The sequence below is a fragment of the Trachemys scripta genome, chromosome 1, assembly GCF_013100865.1.
Source record: "Trachemys scripta elegans isolate TJP31775 chromosome 1, CAS_Tse_1.0, whole genome shotgun sequence".
NCBI lineage: Eukaryota > Metazoa > Chordata > Testudines > Emydidae > Trachemys > Trachemys scripta.
Window position 1 is genome coordinate 127,059,342 of NC_048298.1, and position 14,479 is coordinate 127,073,820.

The 14,479-nt window shown below is 42.9% G+C and overlaps 1 protein-coding gene across 7 annotated transcripts in view; it reads left to right on the top strand.

Annotated features, from left to right (window-relative positions):
• Window positions 1–14,479, top strand: part of CCDC91 (coiled-coil domain containing 91) — a 350,759-nt gene that overhangs the window by 149,352 nt on the left and 186,928 nt on the right. For all 7 annotated transcript variants that reach the window (XM_034784606.1, XM_034784585.1, XM_034784596.1 and 4 more), the window contains one exon: window positions 2,611–2,688. In XM_034784606.1, the coding sequence (XP_034640497.1) occupies window positions 2,611–2,688 (78 nt within the window). The remainder of the gene's footprint in view (window positions 1–2,610; window positions 2,689–14,479) is intronic.

The following is a 14,479-nucleotide window of genomic DNA, read 5'->3' on the forward strand; positions in this document are numbered from 1 at the left end:
GCTTTCACTCTATGCATCCGAAGAAGTGAGGTTTTTACTCACGAAAGCTTATGCCCAAATAAATCTGTTAGTCTTTAAGGTGCCACCAGACTCTTTGTTGTTTTTGTAGATACAGACTAACACGGCTACCCCCTGATACTTAACTTCAGCTACGTTATTCACGTAGCTGAAGTTACGTATCTTAGTTCGAAGTGGGGGGTTAGTGTGGACCAGGCTCAAGAGAGGGCTGTCACCCAGAGCTTTTAAAATCTGACCTCCAGCGGGAGGTAAGTAGGCAATGGATTATCTGGTCAGGGACTGTGGTCACATGTTGAGGCTGAATAGAATCAGCTAACAGAGGGGACTGCAAGGTTATAAAAAGGGAAGAATCTCCTCTATTTGTTGTCTCTCTTCAGCCATTTTTATTAGCTGAAAGGAACTGCATATACAAATTTGGGGAGCTTTGCCTTCCTGAACACAGATTACCCCCACACACACTCCAGAGGCGTAAAACCCTAATGGGAGCCCAACTGGATCTGTGAAACAGCACATTGTAATAGCTTAATCTCAAGAGTAGACCAGTGTAGCAAGACCCACATTTGGGGGTGGGGGAGAAAGGATTTCAACCTCCTTATCAGGCACAGATGGAAAAAAATGCGTTGATCCCGGTTACTATCTCAAAAAGCAACAGAAGATCTAACAAGATGCCCAAATTGCAAACTCAGGTTACAGAGAGCTGACAGATGCTTTAGATACAGTGAACATTATACTGTTCCATTTATCTTCTAGAGCTTCCCCCAATTCACCAACATTTCTTTTTGTTAGAATTGTTAATGTATGAAGGGAATGCAGAAGGTGTAATATTTCTATGTGAGTAAAGTATTTGGTAAGGTCTCTAAATTTTAATTGAAAATTAATTCAGATTGGCTTGGAGAAGAACATGTGCTGAAAACTGGCAAAATAAGAAAAATAAAAAAACAATGTATTGAGTTGGGGAGAGGTGTGTACTAAGGGTTCAACATGGATTACAGACAGGTCTGTTTAATATTTTAATTTATGATATAGGAGTAGTAGTAAATAGCATGACAGTGAAATTTGAAAGTAATTGTGAACACCTGCCATTAGTGAGAAATAATGCAAAGTAATCCAGAGAATTCAGAACAATGTACAGAAAATAACAAAGTAAGATTCCATTTAGAAAAATGCAAGCTAATGCAATAATGTGGTATTTAATACTTCAAAATGTATAATTATTTAAAGGAAGAAAATTGGGAAGCAGTAATAGTAAGATCTAGGGGTGATAGTGAACAGTAAACTAAATATGAATTCACTGAACATTATGGCACTTAAAATGTATTTTCGTGCTGTATAATAGTCCCTTGTGACCGGGTGCCTGGATGGGCCACATTGAGAATGCCTTACTCAGGGCAGACCGAAAGAAATAGGGCAGACAATCCACAAAAACTGGTGGTTTATTTTATATTTAGATTCACCAAGCCAGTAACAAAACAGCTGCTCTGTAATACCACACTGGTTACCAAGAAGTCAAACACAGTCCCCTTTAGGCATCCCATATAGTGAGAGGTTACTGAAAATCTGATTCACCAATCCCAAAGGACTAGACACTTATCCCCAGGTCAATGAGTCTCAGATCTTACCCAATAATCATGCTGATGCCAATCCTTTAGTAACTAAAACTAAAGGTTTAATAATAAATGGAAAAAAGAGAGTTGCAAACAGTTAAAAGACATACATACGTAAATATACATACAAGTGACTTCTAGTGTTCATAATTCAGGATCACAGCAGTAATAGAATAAATAGATTCTCTGGAATCATCCCAGCAAGTCAGAATTCAAAGGCAGCTTAGATGTAAAGTCTGTTAAGGTCTTTCCAAGCATTTTCCAGGTTACTCCAAATGAATGTTTGAAAGATCTCCATCTTACGACTTATACTTCCCCTGTTCAAAGTTTAAGCAGACTAGAGATGAAAGAATCAGGCCTGAAGCTTTCCTTTATAAGTCTTCTAGAAGGCTGACAAGACTCCTCACAGAAACTGTCATAGCAAGGCCTTTCCCTGAGTTAAAAAATAGGTAATAAAAATAGTCATGGGGTTTGAGGGATTACATTGAGGCAAGTCATAAAGTTCTGATCCAGAGAGATACTGACCACCCCAACTCCTTTTAAGGCAAAAGAGAATCAAAATTTAAAACATCTTCATCACGAAACTACAAAGACATTAGGGTAATAGATATAATAACAACAACAACAAAAAAGACAATAGGTATTCAGATATTTGAAGGGTATAAATATAAAGAATGGAGAAGTATTTAGTATGGCACAAGGAGAAGTAATAGAAAGAAATGGAAAACTTAAGCTGAATATTAGGAATGACTTTTTAGCACTGAATTGAGGTGGGCAGGAAGATAGTATCTAAAGAGAAGTGATAGAAACTCTGTTGCTTGAGACTTTTAAATCTAGTTGGCACAAAACATCAGAAAATATGAAGAACAGTCTTGTACTAGGAAAGAGGTGTACTTGGTTCACTGGATGTTGCATCTCAATTTATATGATTCTGTTAATCCCATGTAGTTATTATATAATATTTGTTATTTATTAATTTTATTTGCAGGAGAAACACAAGCTTGAGTTAGAAGACATGAGGAAAGCTGGACATGAAGCCCTGACTATTATTGTGGAAGAATTTAAGGTAAATTGCCCCATCGGGACAGTTAATTTGATATTGTTTTTAGTTTCATATTTATATTTAGATAAGAAGGACCTCACTCAGTAATTCCTTATTGTAGGTGGTGCTGGTAGTATTGCCTATTATTAAGGTTACACAAGTCTTCCCATTATAAGACCCTGTTTAAATTGCTTATAACTTTGCCAAACTTTGACCATTTGGTTGAAATTTTCCATGTCTGCCTCAGGCTGATTTATTTTTTAAACATTTCAGCCAAAATGGTTCAACCATTTCTGACCATGAGGCTAAAGAAAAATACCGTGTTTTGCCAATTGTTAAAAAAAAATTCTGGAAACCCTTTTTTTTTTTTTTTTTTTTTTTTTTTTTTTAAATAGCTCTAATGTATCTGTGCTATGGAGCAGAGACTTGAAATGAGTGTGGCCTTTGTATCAGGGATGCATATGCCTTTTGCTGCCTCATGAAAAATCTGTCCAAATTTGGCCAAGTTATAAGCTTTTGAAAAATTGTAGTTCTCATATGCTCAGTCGGGACTTCATTTATAGCAGCTAAAATCTCTGAAGATTCTGTCTTCATTGACCAAGGTCGAGCTCTCCACTCCTAGTGCTGACGAGACTGCATATGTGCTATCTCCACAAAGCGACTGATCATGATCTCTGCAGCTAGGTGAAGCTGGATTTTCCCCTTTAATGTCTACTCCCATTCAATTGCCACTTTAGGCCAGGGTGGATCCAGGCACTGGAACTAAGAGCCTCTCTCTTCTATGTTGTCAATGACCCCTATGCTGGCTTCTAGGCATCATGGAGGAGTATGTGGTCTTATTCAAATGCACAGGGGACAAAAGCTGTATAAGAGGGGAGGGAAAGGAATAAATTGGAATAAGTAATCTGGTGAAGGTGGGGAAGAAACTGGGACAGGGTGGGCAAGAAGACTGGTACTTAGGGTGGGGAGTCTGGGACTGAGAGCTGTATTGAGGGAAATGAGACGGAGGGGCTGGCAGCCAATTGGCTGAGGGTGGGGAACCCTGGCATTGGAATTAGCAAAAAGAGGGGAAACTGGCACTGGTTAGATAAAGACACTAGGACTAGCAACCCGTTGGGGGAAAATGGAGGTGGGGAAACAGATTTGACAAGGAGCTGAGATACAGGGGGGCAAAATGGGACTGGCTGAGCAAAGGACTTGGGACAGTAAGCCACGGATGAGTGAGACTGAGGCAAAGTCTCAGTGGGGGGAGAAACTGAGTTTGGTTGAGGAGGCTGGGAAGGGAGACTAGGAATCGCTGTTGGTTGGGGGAGGGGAGAGACTGATTGGATGAGGAGCCAGGATGGGAGAATTGAGACTTGCTGGGCAAAGAGATTGAGATTGGATGTGGTGAGGGGGATAGAATGGGAATGGAGGAGAAATTGGGACTTGGACAGTGAGCCCAATGGGGTGACACTAGGGCTTGCTGGGCAAAGAAACTGTGACAAAGAACTAGGGGTGGGGAATAGACAGGACTGGGACAATGCAGAAGGAGGTCAGGCAGGTGAATGGGGAATGGGCAGAAGTTTTTACCCACTAGAATACACTTCTCTCCAGAGTCTGGAGTGGAATCCAAGATTACTGAGTCACAACATTCCTCTGATGTCATCAAATATCTGTGAAACCCATTGGCAAAGTGCGTGTCTCACCACCTCTAATGCTGCTCCACATTAAGGATGACAATCTACTACTCACCATCGGTTGTTCTGTTAGCTCAAGTGCTAGAGGTGGTGAAGCTAAAGGGTCCAACCCTGCCGATGAACCATGTAGATGTTACTCTGGTGCCACATGATAGAATTTGTTTTATTAGTTATTTTTTCTAAAAACCTAGAAATATCTTTATACATGTGGTATTTTAAGTTGTTGAGCAGCAAGTAATTTTATTCTAAACATTTATAATTTAGAGAAACAAAAAATGATAGTCCAAATCTTAATAATTCTCTCTCTTAATCCCAATTCAGGGATGTGACTCCCACTGTTTGTCACCTGGGTTTTTTTGCCTGGCCTTAGGGGACACCACAGTTAAAAACAAGTAAAATTATCACATCTATTAAGCCTTTCTTTCTTGTTGGGGAGGAGTGTTGGGCTAGTGGTTATTTCTTGATGCTATGTTGTTGCTCCTTTGTTCTTCTTGGTTGTCTGGTTGCTGCTGTTTTTTTGGGTTTTTTTTTGCTTGTAGAGATGCTGAGCAGGCCGAGCTTAGGAGACTATGGTGAGGAGAGTGTTACTGCTTGCTTGTGCAGTTCAGATAGATTTATACTTTTCTCTTTCCATAATTTCACTAAAGAAGGAAGGCATGCCTCTTTCAGGGTTTGCTAGATTCAGATATCAGCCACTGCCTTTCATTGGTTAAACACCTTTATGGAATTGTCTTGGTAGTATCTCCAGCTCATGATTATGCCGTCTCCTAACATATATGCACCAGGAGTCTAATTACTTTTATCTTTGTAGCGGGAAATTCTCAGAACATCCTTAAAGTTAGTTTGAACTGTTTCCTTTATTTAGTCCATTTTCTGAAATATCCCTTTAGTTCCATCAGGGTTTAATAAGAGTTGAAATTCTGTCTCAAATGAGTCCAAAATCTCCTTATTTTCTCTGTAAAAGTCTTTCATCACTCAAAATAGTCTTTTTTTTTTTAAACATAAATAATTCTTAGAGAGTTTGTAAACTTTAATAGTTCTCAAGTAAGTTATTGTCCTTTGTTCTTACCTTTCCTTGGAAAAGAAACTTTTGCTTTTGAGTTTGGTTAAGAAGTTAGTTATCTGGTAATGCTTAAGCAACTCCCAATTAATATAAATATTTCTATACACAGATGGCTTCTTACTTTAGTAATCGGTTATGGCATTAAATGATCTTGCTAGGTTTGTACATATAAAAGTAGTAACATGTTTTAACAGTCTTATCAAGCAATTATATGAAGGCTTGCATTTAGATACAACACATTTGCAAGTATACATTTCCAAAGAAGGTTATTCCATCCTAAACATTTGAGGAACAACTGGGTTTTCACCTACAAGTGAAAATGAGTTAAAAGTAATTAATATCTGTTGTTGTAAAACATTTTCCAATCATAACTGTTCTTCCTTAACAATTGTAGAATGAAGACTTTAGAGTTCTTATTCTTATTAAAACTAATTTCTTTTATAATTCTAGAATCCTTTTGTGTGGGTTTAAACTGTCGACTTTTTTTTTTTTGCAAGGGGGAGGGATGAAAAGAACCCCACTTTAATGACTTAATTTATAGCTCAGATAACATCCTAAGCATCACTTCTTCGAGTGGTGTCCCTGGGGGTGCTCCACTCTAGCTGTCGGTGCGTCCCTGCGCCAGAGATTTCTCGCAGCAGTAGTTGGCCGGGGGAAGGGCGCGCACAGGAGTCTTCTCGTGCAGCTGTTCGCACCTCTTATAGTGCGCGCCCCCCACGACCATCCCCCCAGTTTCTTCTCAACCATCCTCTGCTGCAGACTGAGCTGTCTTTGATACTTTCTGAACAAACAAAAAAACCCAACAAAGTTACAAAGGAACTTCTTTTTAGTCTATATTTAGTTACGTTTTTTAGTTAGTCTTAGTCTATACGTAGTTACATAGTTTTCTTAGTGGTGTTTCTTTATTTAAAAAAAAAAAAGAAAACAGAAAGAAAGAAAGAAAGAAACCGATTGGCGAAAAAGAAGGAGGAGGCTTTTTCTCCCTTTAACTCCTGGTTTGGGAACAGTTTCTACGTTTTACCTTTACAATTAACTCCCACCCTTATCTCTTGAGAGGTGGTAGAAGCTTAACTGTAATCATGCCTGGGTCAACAGGATTTAAAAAGTGTGACTCCTGCTGTGAACTGATGCTGGTCTCTGATGGCCACACATCCTGCATTCGCTGTCTGGGAGAAACTCGTATCTCCCAGAAATGCTCACATTGCACCAACTTAACATCAAGGGCAAGATGTGACAGGGATCTCCCCTTGAAAATGCTTCTGCTGGAGAAATCCCTCCAACCTCCACAAGAGATGTTCTCCGGGGAGTCTCAAAGACCGAGATCCCTGAGCTCTGATAAGGCCCCGACTTCCAAAACTGTCAGGATTTCTCAGAAAAAGAGAGCTTCTCCAGTGAGGTCTTTACCCTCAGTGCTGCACTCATCCAGAGTGAGCACTTACGAGGCACCGGGCTCCTCCGGCACCATCCCTCAGCGGACCCCTGCTGAGCCCCAATGCGCGGCACTGGAGTTGAGATGTCAAGTCTCCTCCATGGCACCGATTACTCTGGTGCAGAGCATGGCACAGGCAGTGGCACCGTGATCAATGCTGCCACCACCAGCGCCGACCCAAGACTTGATGCCGTCTAACAAGCCAAACCCGGCACCATTCAATGCTCCAATGGTCGACCGCAACCCCAAGATGGGACCAGCACAACTCCTAAGTCCTGCTGACATAGCAGTTTCTTCGTCACCGCGGTCACCACTGCTCGGCACCGAACATTCCCCGAGCTACCTAGCATAGTACAATCCTTCATCTCCTGCACCACCCTCCATGCATAGTGGCGAGGAAGGAGACATGCAGGACACCTGCTTCTCCTCTCAACATTCATCCCTGTCACAGTTGAGACCTACATGGAATGCTGTGAAGCTGAAGCCTCATCCCTCAGAGCATTCACAGCCCTGATATGCACAGCACTGGCCTTACCCATTACCACCTTACCTCATGCAATGGCCACAATGGGGTCCTTGGCCCACATACCAGAACGCCTATTCTGGTCCCCCTTCCCCAGCAAGAAGAGGTTCCAGAGTACACCCATCATTACCACACAGAGAAACCTCTGACCCCCTGAGACTGAGATAGAAGAGGCAGAGATACTATCTCAGGCAGACCTGGATGATTCACCACCTGTCCCACACTCATCTTCTACACCAGACGAAGCAGTAACGCCGTCTACCCCTACGACACCAGATGACCTGGAACAGTTCCAAGAACTCTTCAAAAGAGTAGCAAACAACCAAGAAATTGCCTTACATGAGGTGCAGGAGAAACAACATAAGTTGTTAAAAATCTTACAACCGGCATCATCGACCAAGATTGCCCTCCCCAGGGATGAGGCTATAATAGAGCCTGCAGAGGTAATATGGCAAACACCATCATTGGCACCACCCACCAACAAAAGGGCTGATAGGAAATAATTTGTTCCAGCCAAAGGCATAGAATTTTTGTTTTCACACCCTCAAGCCTGCTCTCTGGTAGTAGAGGCTGCTAATCAGTGCAGTAAACAGCCTCATTTCCACTCCTCACTGCAAGATATAAAGAACACAAGAGACTGGACCTCTTTGGGTGGAAAGTTTACTCGTCAGCCACCCTTCTGCTTAGAGTTGCCAACTATTCTGCTCTACTAGCATATTACGACTACTCTAACGATAGTAAAATACGAGAGCTCGTGGAGGACCTCCCCGAGCATAAATGTCCTCAACTCACTGCCATTATCAACAAGGGTCAGTTAATAGCCCGCACAGCGCTGCAAGCCTCAATGGATGTAGCGGACACAGCTGCCTGAATAACCGCAACAGCTGTGGTTATGAGGAGAACATCATGGTTGCAGGCTTCAGGAATTCCAAAAGAACTAAATCTAAAAGTGGAGGACCTCCCTTTGATGGGCATAAACTATTCTTGTTGCAAACAGACGACGTCCTCCATACCATGAAGGCCTCCCGAGCAACACTGCATACACTAGGCATACACCTACCGTCTGACAAACGCCCTCGCTTTACGGTCACGAGACACCTCATTTAACTGGCAACAACTACGATACTTCACTCAGAACAGACCCAAACAACGGGCTCAGAGACGACGAGCTCCACAGAACCAGGCCTCATCCACCCGTCCATCTACATCTAAGCCACAATTTTGAAGTCTTGGTCGAGGGTATGCACAACCTCCCCACACCTCTAGCGCCAACAAATACCCCATCCCACAATTTTGGTCACCGCCTATGCACATTTTACCATGCCTGGGCTGTGATAATCACAGGCCAGTAGGTTTTGGAGATCATACAATCTGACTACACCCTTCCTTTCACAGCCATCCTCCCTACCCGCCCCGCTTCCCCGTCCCTCTTCAGGGACCCCTCTCATGAGCACCTTCTGCAACAGGAAGCAGACCACCTCCTACTGCTGGGTGCTATAGAACCAGTACCACATTAATACCAAGGGAGGGGGGTTTATTCCAAATATTTCCTGACTGAGAAGAAAGGAGGGGGATGGAAACCAATCTTAGATCTCCGAAAACTCAACAGGTTCGTATGCAACCACAGGTTCAAAATGGTCACTCTGGCCACAATAATCCCAGCACTAGACGCGGGGGACTGGTTTGCAGCCCTCGACCTCCAAGAGGCATACTTCCATATTACAATACATCTTGCTCACAGACGGTTCCTGAGGTTCACAGTAGGACCCAATCACTACCAATACAGGGTCCTTCCCTTTGGACTGTCCACTGCTCCTCCCGTATTCTCAAAAACGCTCGTGGTAGTAGCAGCACATTTACGATGCAATGGAGTCATAATCTTCCACTATTTGGACGATTGCCTTTTCCAGGGTGCCAACTGACAAGAAACGGCAGGCATGCTGAAGACCACAATAGACCTGTTTCACCAACTAGGTCTACAGATAAATGAAAAGAAATCCACCCTGGAACCAACCCAGCTATTGGAGTTTATTGGAGCTGACCTAGACTCCATACAAGCCAAGGCAATATTGCCAAATCACAGATTTACTACATTGACCAATCTTATTTCCACGGTGACCATTATCCCACAAACTTCAGTGAAGACATACGGCAGCTACAACTTTCGTAGTAAAGTATGTCAGGCTCCATATGTGCTGTCTGCAGCACTGGTTGAGCACGGTCTGTGCACCCAGCAAACATGATCTCAACAGATGTGTGACACTACCACCAAGGATTATCCTCTCCCTATAATGGTAGATGCAGCCAGGAAATGTATGCTCCGGGATTCCATCTCAACAAGACCCCCATCAGTGACTGTTACAACAGATGTCTCCCTGACAGGTTGGGGCACCCACTTGGGTCACCACAATGTACAAGGCAAGTGGTCTGCTATGGAAATCTGACTAGATATCAATCTCCTGGAACTCCGCACGGTACATAATGCATGCCAACACTTCCTCCCACTCATACGAGAAACCTCAATCTCTATTCTCACCGACAATGTGGCATGCATGTTTTACATCAATCGCCAAGGAGGAGCCAGGTCTAACTCGCTATGCGTAGAAGCCATGAATTTATGGAACTTCTGCATCCGCAACAATATAAACATCATAGCATAATACCTACCAGGGTGCCAAAACACTACAGCCGATAACCTCAGCAGGCACTTCTCACAGGAACACGAGTGGGAAATCAATGACAGTGTTCTCGACACAATTTTCCAAAAATGAGGTCACCCAGTAGTCGACCTTTTCACCTCAACGACAAATCACAAATGTCCACTATTTTTCAGGGCAGGCCTGGCACCAGGATCGTTAGGGGATGCCTTCCTCATCCTGTGGAACATCACTCATGTACGCCTTCCCGCTGATACTACTGATCCCACAGGTCATCCGCAAGATACAACTTGACAGAGCATACATCAGTCTCATTGTTCCCACATGGCCCAGACAGACTTGGTTTCCGTACCTCTCACGTCTAGCAGTCTGTGCCTCACAACCACTGCCTTTCCGGACAGACCTCCTGTCCCAGAACAAGGGCCTGTTGCTCCATCCAGACCCAGCAAAACTCCATCTCAAAACGTGGCTCCTCTCTGGTTCCAACATGGGGAATTGAATTATTCAGAGAAAGTAAAACAGATATTACTAAATAGCCATTGCCTCACCACTAGAAATACTTACCACCACAAGTGGAGAAGATTCTCACTTTGGTGTCAGCAAAAACAGCTGCACGCGACCATGGCACCTCTATCTATGATCCTAGACTACCTACTAGAACTGAAGGAAACGGGGTTAGCCATAAGTTTTATTAAAGTACACCTCGCTACCATGATGGCCCTCCACGAACAGATAGAAGGGGCTTCAATATTCACTCACCTGATTACACAGCACTTTTTAGTAGGTATACAGAACATGTACCCAAAAGTACGCCAACCTACACCACCATGGGATCTCAATCTTGTGCTCAGATGTCTCACAAGACCACCCTTTGAGCCTCTAGCAACCTGCTCGCTCCTTCATATATCAATGAAGGTCGCATTCCTAGTGGCAATCGTGTCTGCCAGACGTGTCAGCGAAATAGGAGCATTGATGGCTGAACCACCGTACACTGTATTTACCAAAGACAAAATCATGTTATGTTCCTCAACCAAAATTCTTGCCCAGAGTGGCTACAAATTTTCATATTAACCAAACCATACACTTACCTGCCTTCTATCCCAAGCCACATAATGACTCCCGAGAAGCAACGTTGTACATGCTGGATGTCAGACCGGCTGTAGCCTTCTACTTGGCAGAACTAAACCATTTCACAAGTCACCAAGACTATTCATCTGTACAGCAGAGCATTCCAAGGGCTCTACAATATCGACCCAGAGACTCTCCAAATGGGTCTCTACCTGTATTCAAACTTGCTGCTGCCTGCATCACAAAGAACCCCCCCACCCCTGTAGGCATCAGATCCCACTCAATGTGAGCCATGGCAACATCGATTGCGTTCTTGAACAATGTCCCCTTAATAGATATTTGTTTTATTAAATTTCATTTTGCAAAAATACAAGTTTTTTATATGGGTTGTAGGAGATGTTTTGTAAACTATTGCCTTTGTTAATTTTCTGTGTTTTGTACTTGATAATTGAAATTCCTTTGTTTGAGCTACGGCGTGTTTCCTATGATGAAAAGAATAGTTTTTCCCCTAAAAGAATTTCTCAAAATATGCACTGTAAACTTAAAATTGCGTGAGAACATGTCATTTTGTGGTTCTTTGAAACCATTCTACTAAACAGCTGTTGTGGAGATCTGTTAATCCATCCTCCCTTTAACTGATCTCACTAATTTGAAGTTTTAGTTACTACTTCAGCTCTATTTTAAAAGAGGATTCAAACTTTCAGGTACTCTGATTTGGCACAAAACATTAGGGATCCAATCAAATAGTCTGCCCCTGCGTAATATTTATATTTAACATATAATTTCTTGGTAGACTGTTTATGTTCAAGTCATATAAAGACATTCTTTTAGATCAGGGAGTCCTAGGATGAATACACCTCATACAAGTTTTCCTGTTGCCTCATTGGTTAGTTGCCACATTTTGGTCAATGAGATCACAGTACTCAGAGGAGGAATAACATCAGATATGCCAGCCTCCATTTAAAATACTGCAACCAACCTCTTCTACAAACATGCAGCGAGTCAATCTTCAAGGTAGCATGAGGAAAGCAAAAAATATTTTAGATAGAAAAAAAATTAGTCTTCTCCTATAGCTTTAGTATCTTTTTAATATCCCTTTACCATGTGCAAAACAGGAGCAATTTTGGATTGCAGGGGACTCCAGTGAGGACAATACCCTTCTTGTGTGTTTTTTTTTTAATTAATTTAATATTAAAATATACATTAGTGGTTAATATTCCAGTATGGAACAAGTGTAAAGAATAACTTTCCCCTCAAATAAATAAGACAATGTGTATGTGATAATTGGTAAAGTATGTTCTACAGTTTTAAGATCATTTTCACTGCTCATTCATGTCTTTGGGAACTTACTTGATTATACTCTGCAGACATGTTAGCAGCAGTTCTGCTCAGTTAATAGCCACACAACCATGCAAGGAGTCAAAGTATAACTACTTTTTTACATTAAACAAATATATGTACGTGTGATTATGGCTTTTGGTGAAATATAGAGTTGTCAAAACAATTGAATCTCTTAATTCACTAATGTTTAGCCACTCTTAATGCTGTGTTGAAATAGATTTAAGCCTTTGTAAAAATAAAGAAGTGTTTTCCATTTTCAGAGGACTTCACAAGCATTAACTAATTAAGGTAGATAGTTAAGTGTTTTTTCCTTCTATTTTAGAGATTGTGAAACTGAATCAGAAAGCTTAAGTGACTCACTGAAAGCCACAAAGAGAGGTTTCAGATGTGAAATTAGAATTGAGGCATCCCTGACCATTAGACCTGTATTGGGACCACTATATTGCTCTGAAATTGACTGGATTATGGCATGGGCAAATTTATCCAGTATACGAGATTTAACCATAATTTCATTTCATGCTTGAAAATTGCACCTCCAATTTTGTGGTGTAATTAATTACAGCCATTTTATATAGCATGCTGCATCAGGACATCTTTCTATTTTTTTTTAGGACGGATGTTCAAAAATTGGAGAAGGTTCAGAGAAGAAATCATTCCCTACAGTGAGAGCTTCTGAGCTCAGTCTGTTGAGTTTACCATAGCAAAGATTTAAGGGGTCATTTGATCACAGTGTATAAGTACCTATGTGAGCAACAGAAATTTGATAATAAAGGGATCTTCAGTCTAGCAGACAAAAGTATAACAAGAACCAGTATCTGGAAACTAAAGCTAGCTGAATTCAGACTAAACATAAAGGTGCACATTTTTAACAGGCAACGTAATTAGTCACTGGAAAAATTTACCAAGGATTGTTGAGGATTCCCCATCACTGGAGATTTTTAAATCAACATTGGATATTTTTTTTCTGAAAGATGTGCTCTAATTCAATCACAGCTATTAGACTTGAAGCAGGAATTACTGTATATACTCGTTCATAAGCTGAATTTTTTAGTAAAAAGGGGAAGCACCAGAGAAGGGGGTCGGCTTATGAACGGGTATTGAGAAGGAGAGGTGGGACACAGCCTCTCCCCCAAGCAGAGGGAGCAAGGAGCAGCAACACAGCCAGAAGGGAAGAGGCGGGGCCAGAACCTCTCTGCTTCTGGCCACGCTGCTCTCCCCTCAGCCTCCGAAGCAGCTGCAGCTCCGGGGCTGGAAGGCTGCAGCCGTGCCACTCGGCCCCGTCCCACAGAGCATGCTACGGCTATGCCGCCTGGCCTAGCCCACTGGAACATGCTGCGGCCGTGCCGCCCAGTCTGGCCTGCCGGAGCAGGCTGCAGCCGCGCTGTCCAGCCTGCCGGAGCAGCTCCAACCAGGTCAGAGACATCCTCCCCTGGCCCTCCCCAGATAAGGTGGGAAGGGATGGGATGGGGAGAGTGTGGGGGTCCTGGGCTAGGGGTGGGGTCATGTGGGGGATGGTCATGGGTTACTCCCCTGACTCCCAGCTTCTTCTTCGAGTGCTTGCTCATATCGATTCCAATTAGGTGTGCGCACGCCGCGTGCACGATCGCCGGAGAATTTTCTACCCTAGCAACACCTGGCGGGTCGGCTGTGGAGCCCCCTAGAGTGGCGCCTTCATGGCGCTGGATATATACCCCAGCCGACCCAGCGCCCCCTCAGTTCCTTCTTACCGCCCCTGACGGTCGTTGGAACTGTGGAGCGCGACATAGCTGTTCTCCACTCTCCCTAGCTTATCCCGCTACTTCCTGATCCCCAAGTCCAAAGGGGGTCTGCGACCCATTTTAGACTTATGCGGACTCAACAAATTCATAGTAAAGTTGAAGTTCCGCATGGTCTCATTGGGGACCATTATCCCTTCCCTGGATCCTGGAGACTGGTTCGCCGCCCTCGACATGAAAGACGCATGTTTTCATATAGCAATCTACCCGCCTCACAGGCGCTTCCTGCGATTCATGGTAAACAAGGTGCACTACCAATTTGCAGTCCTTCCCTTCGGCT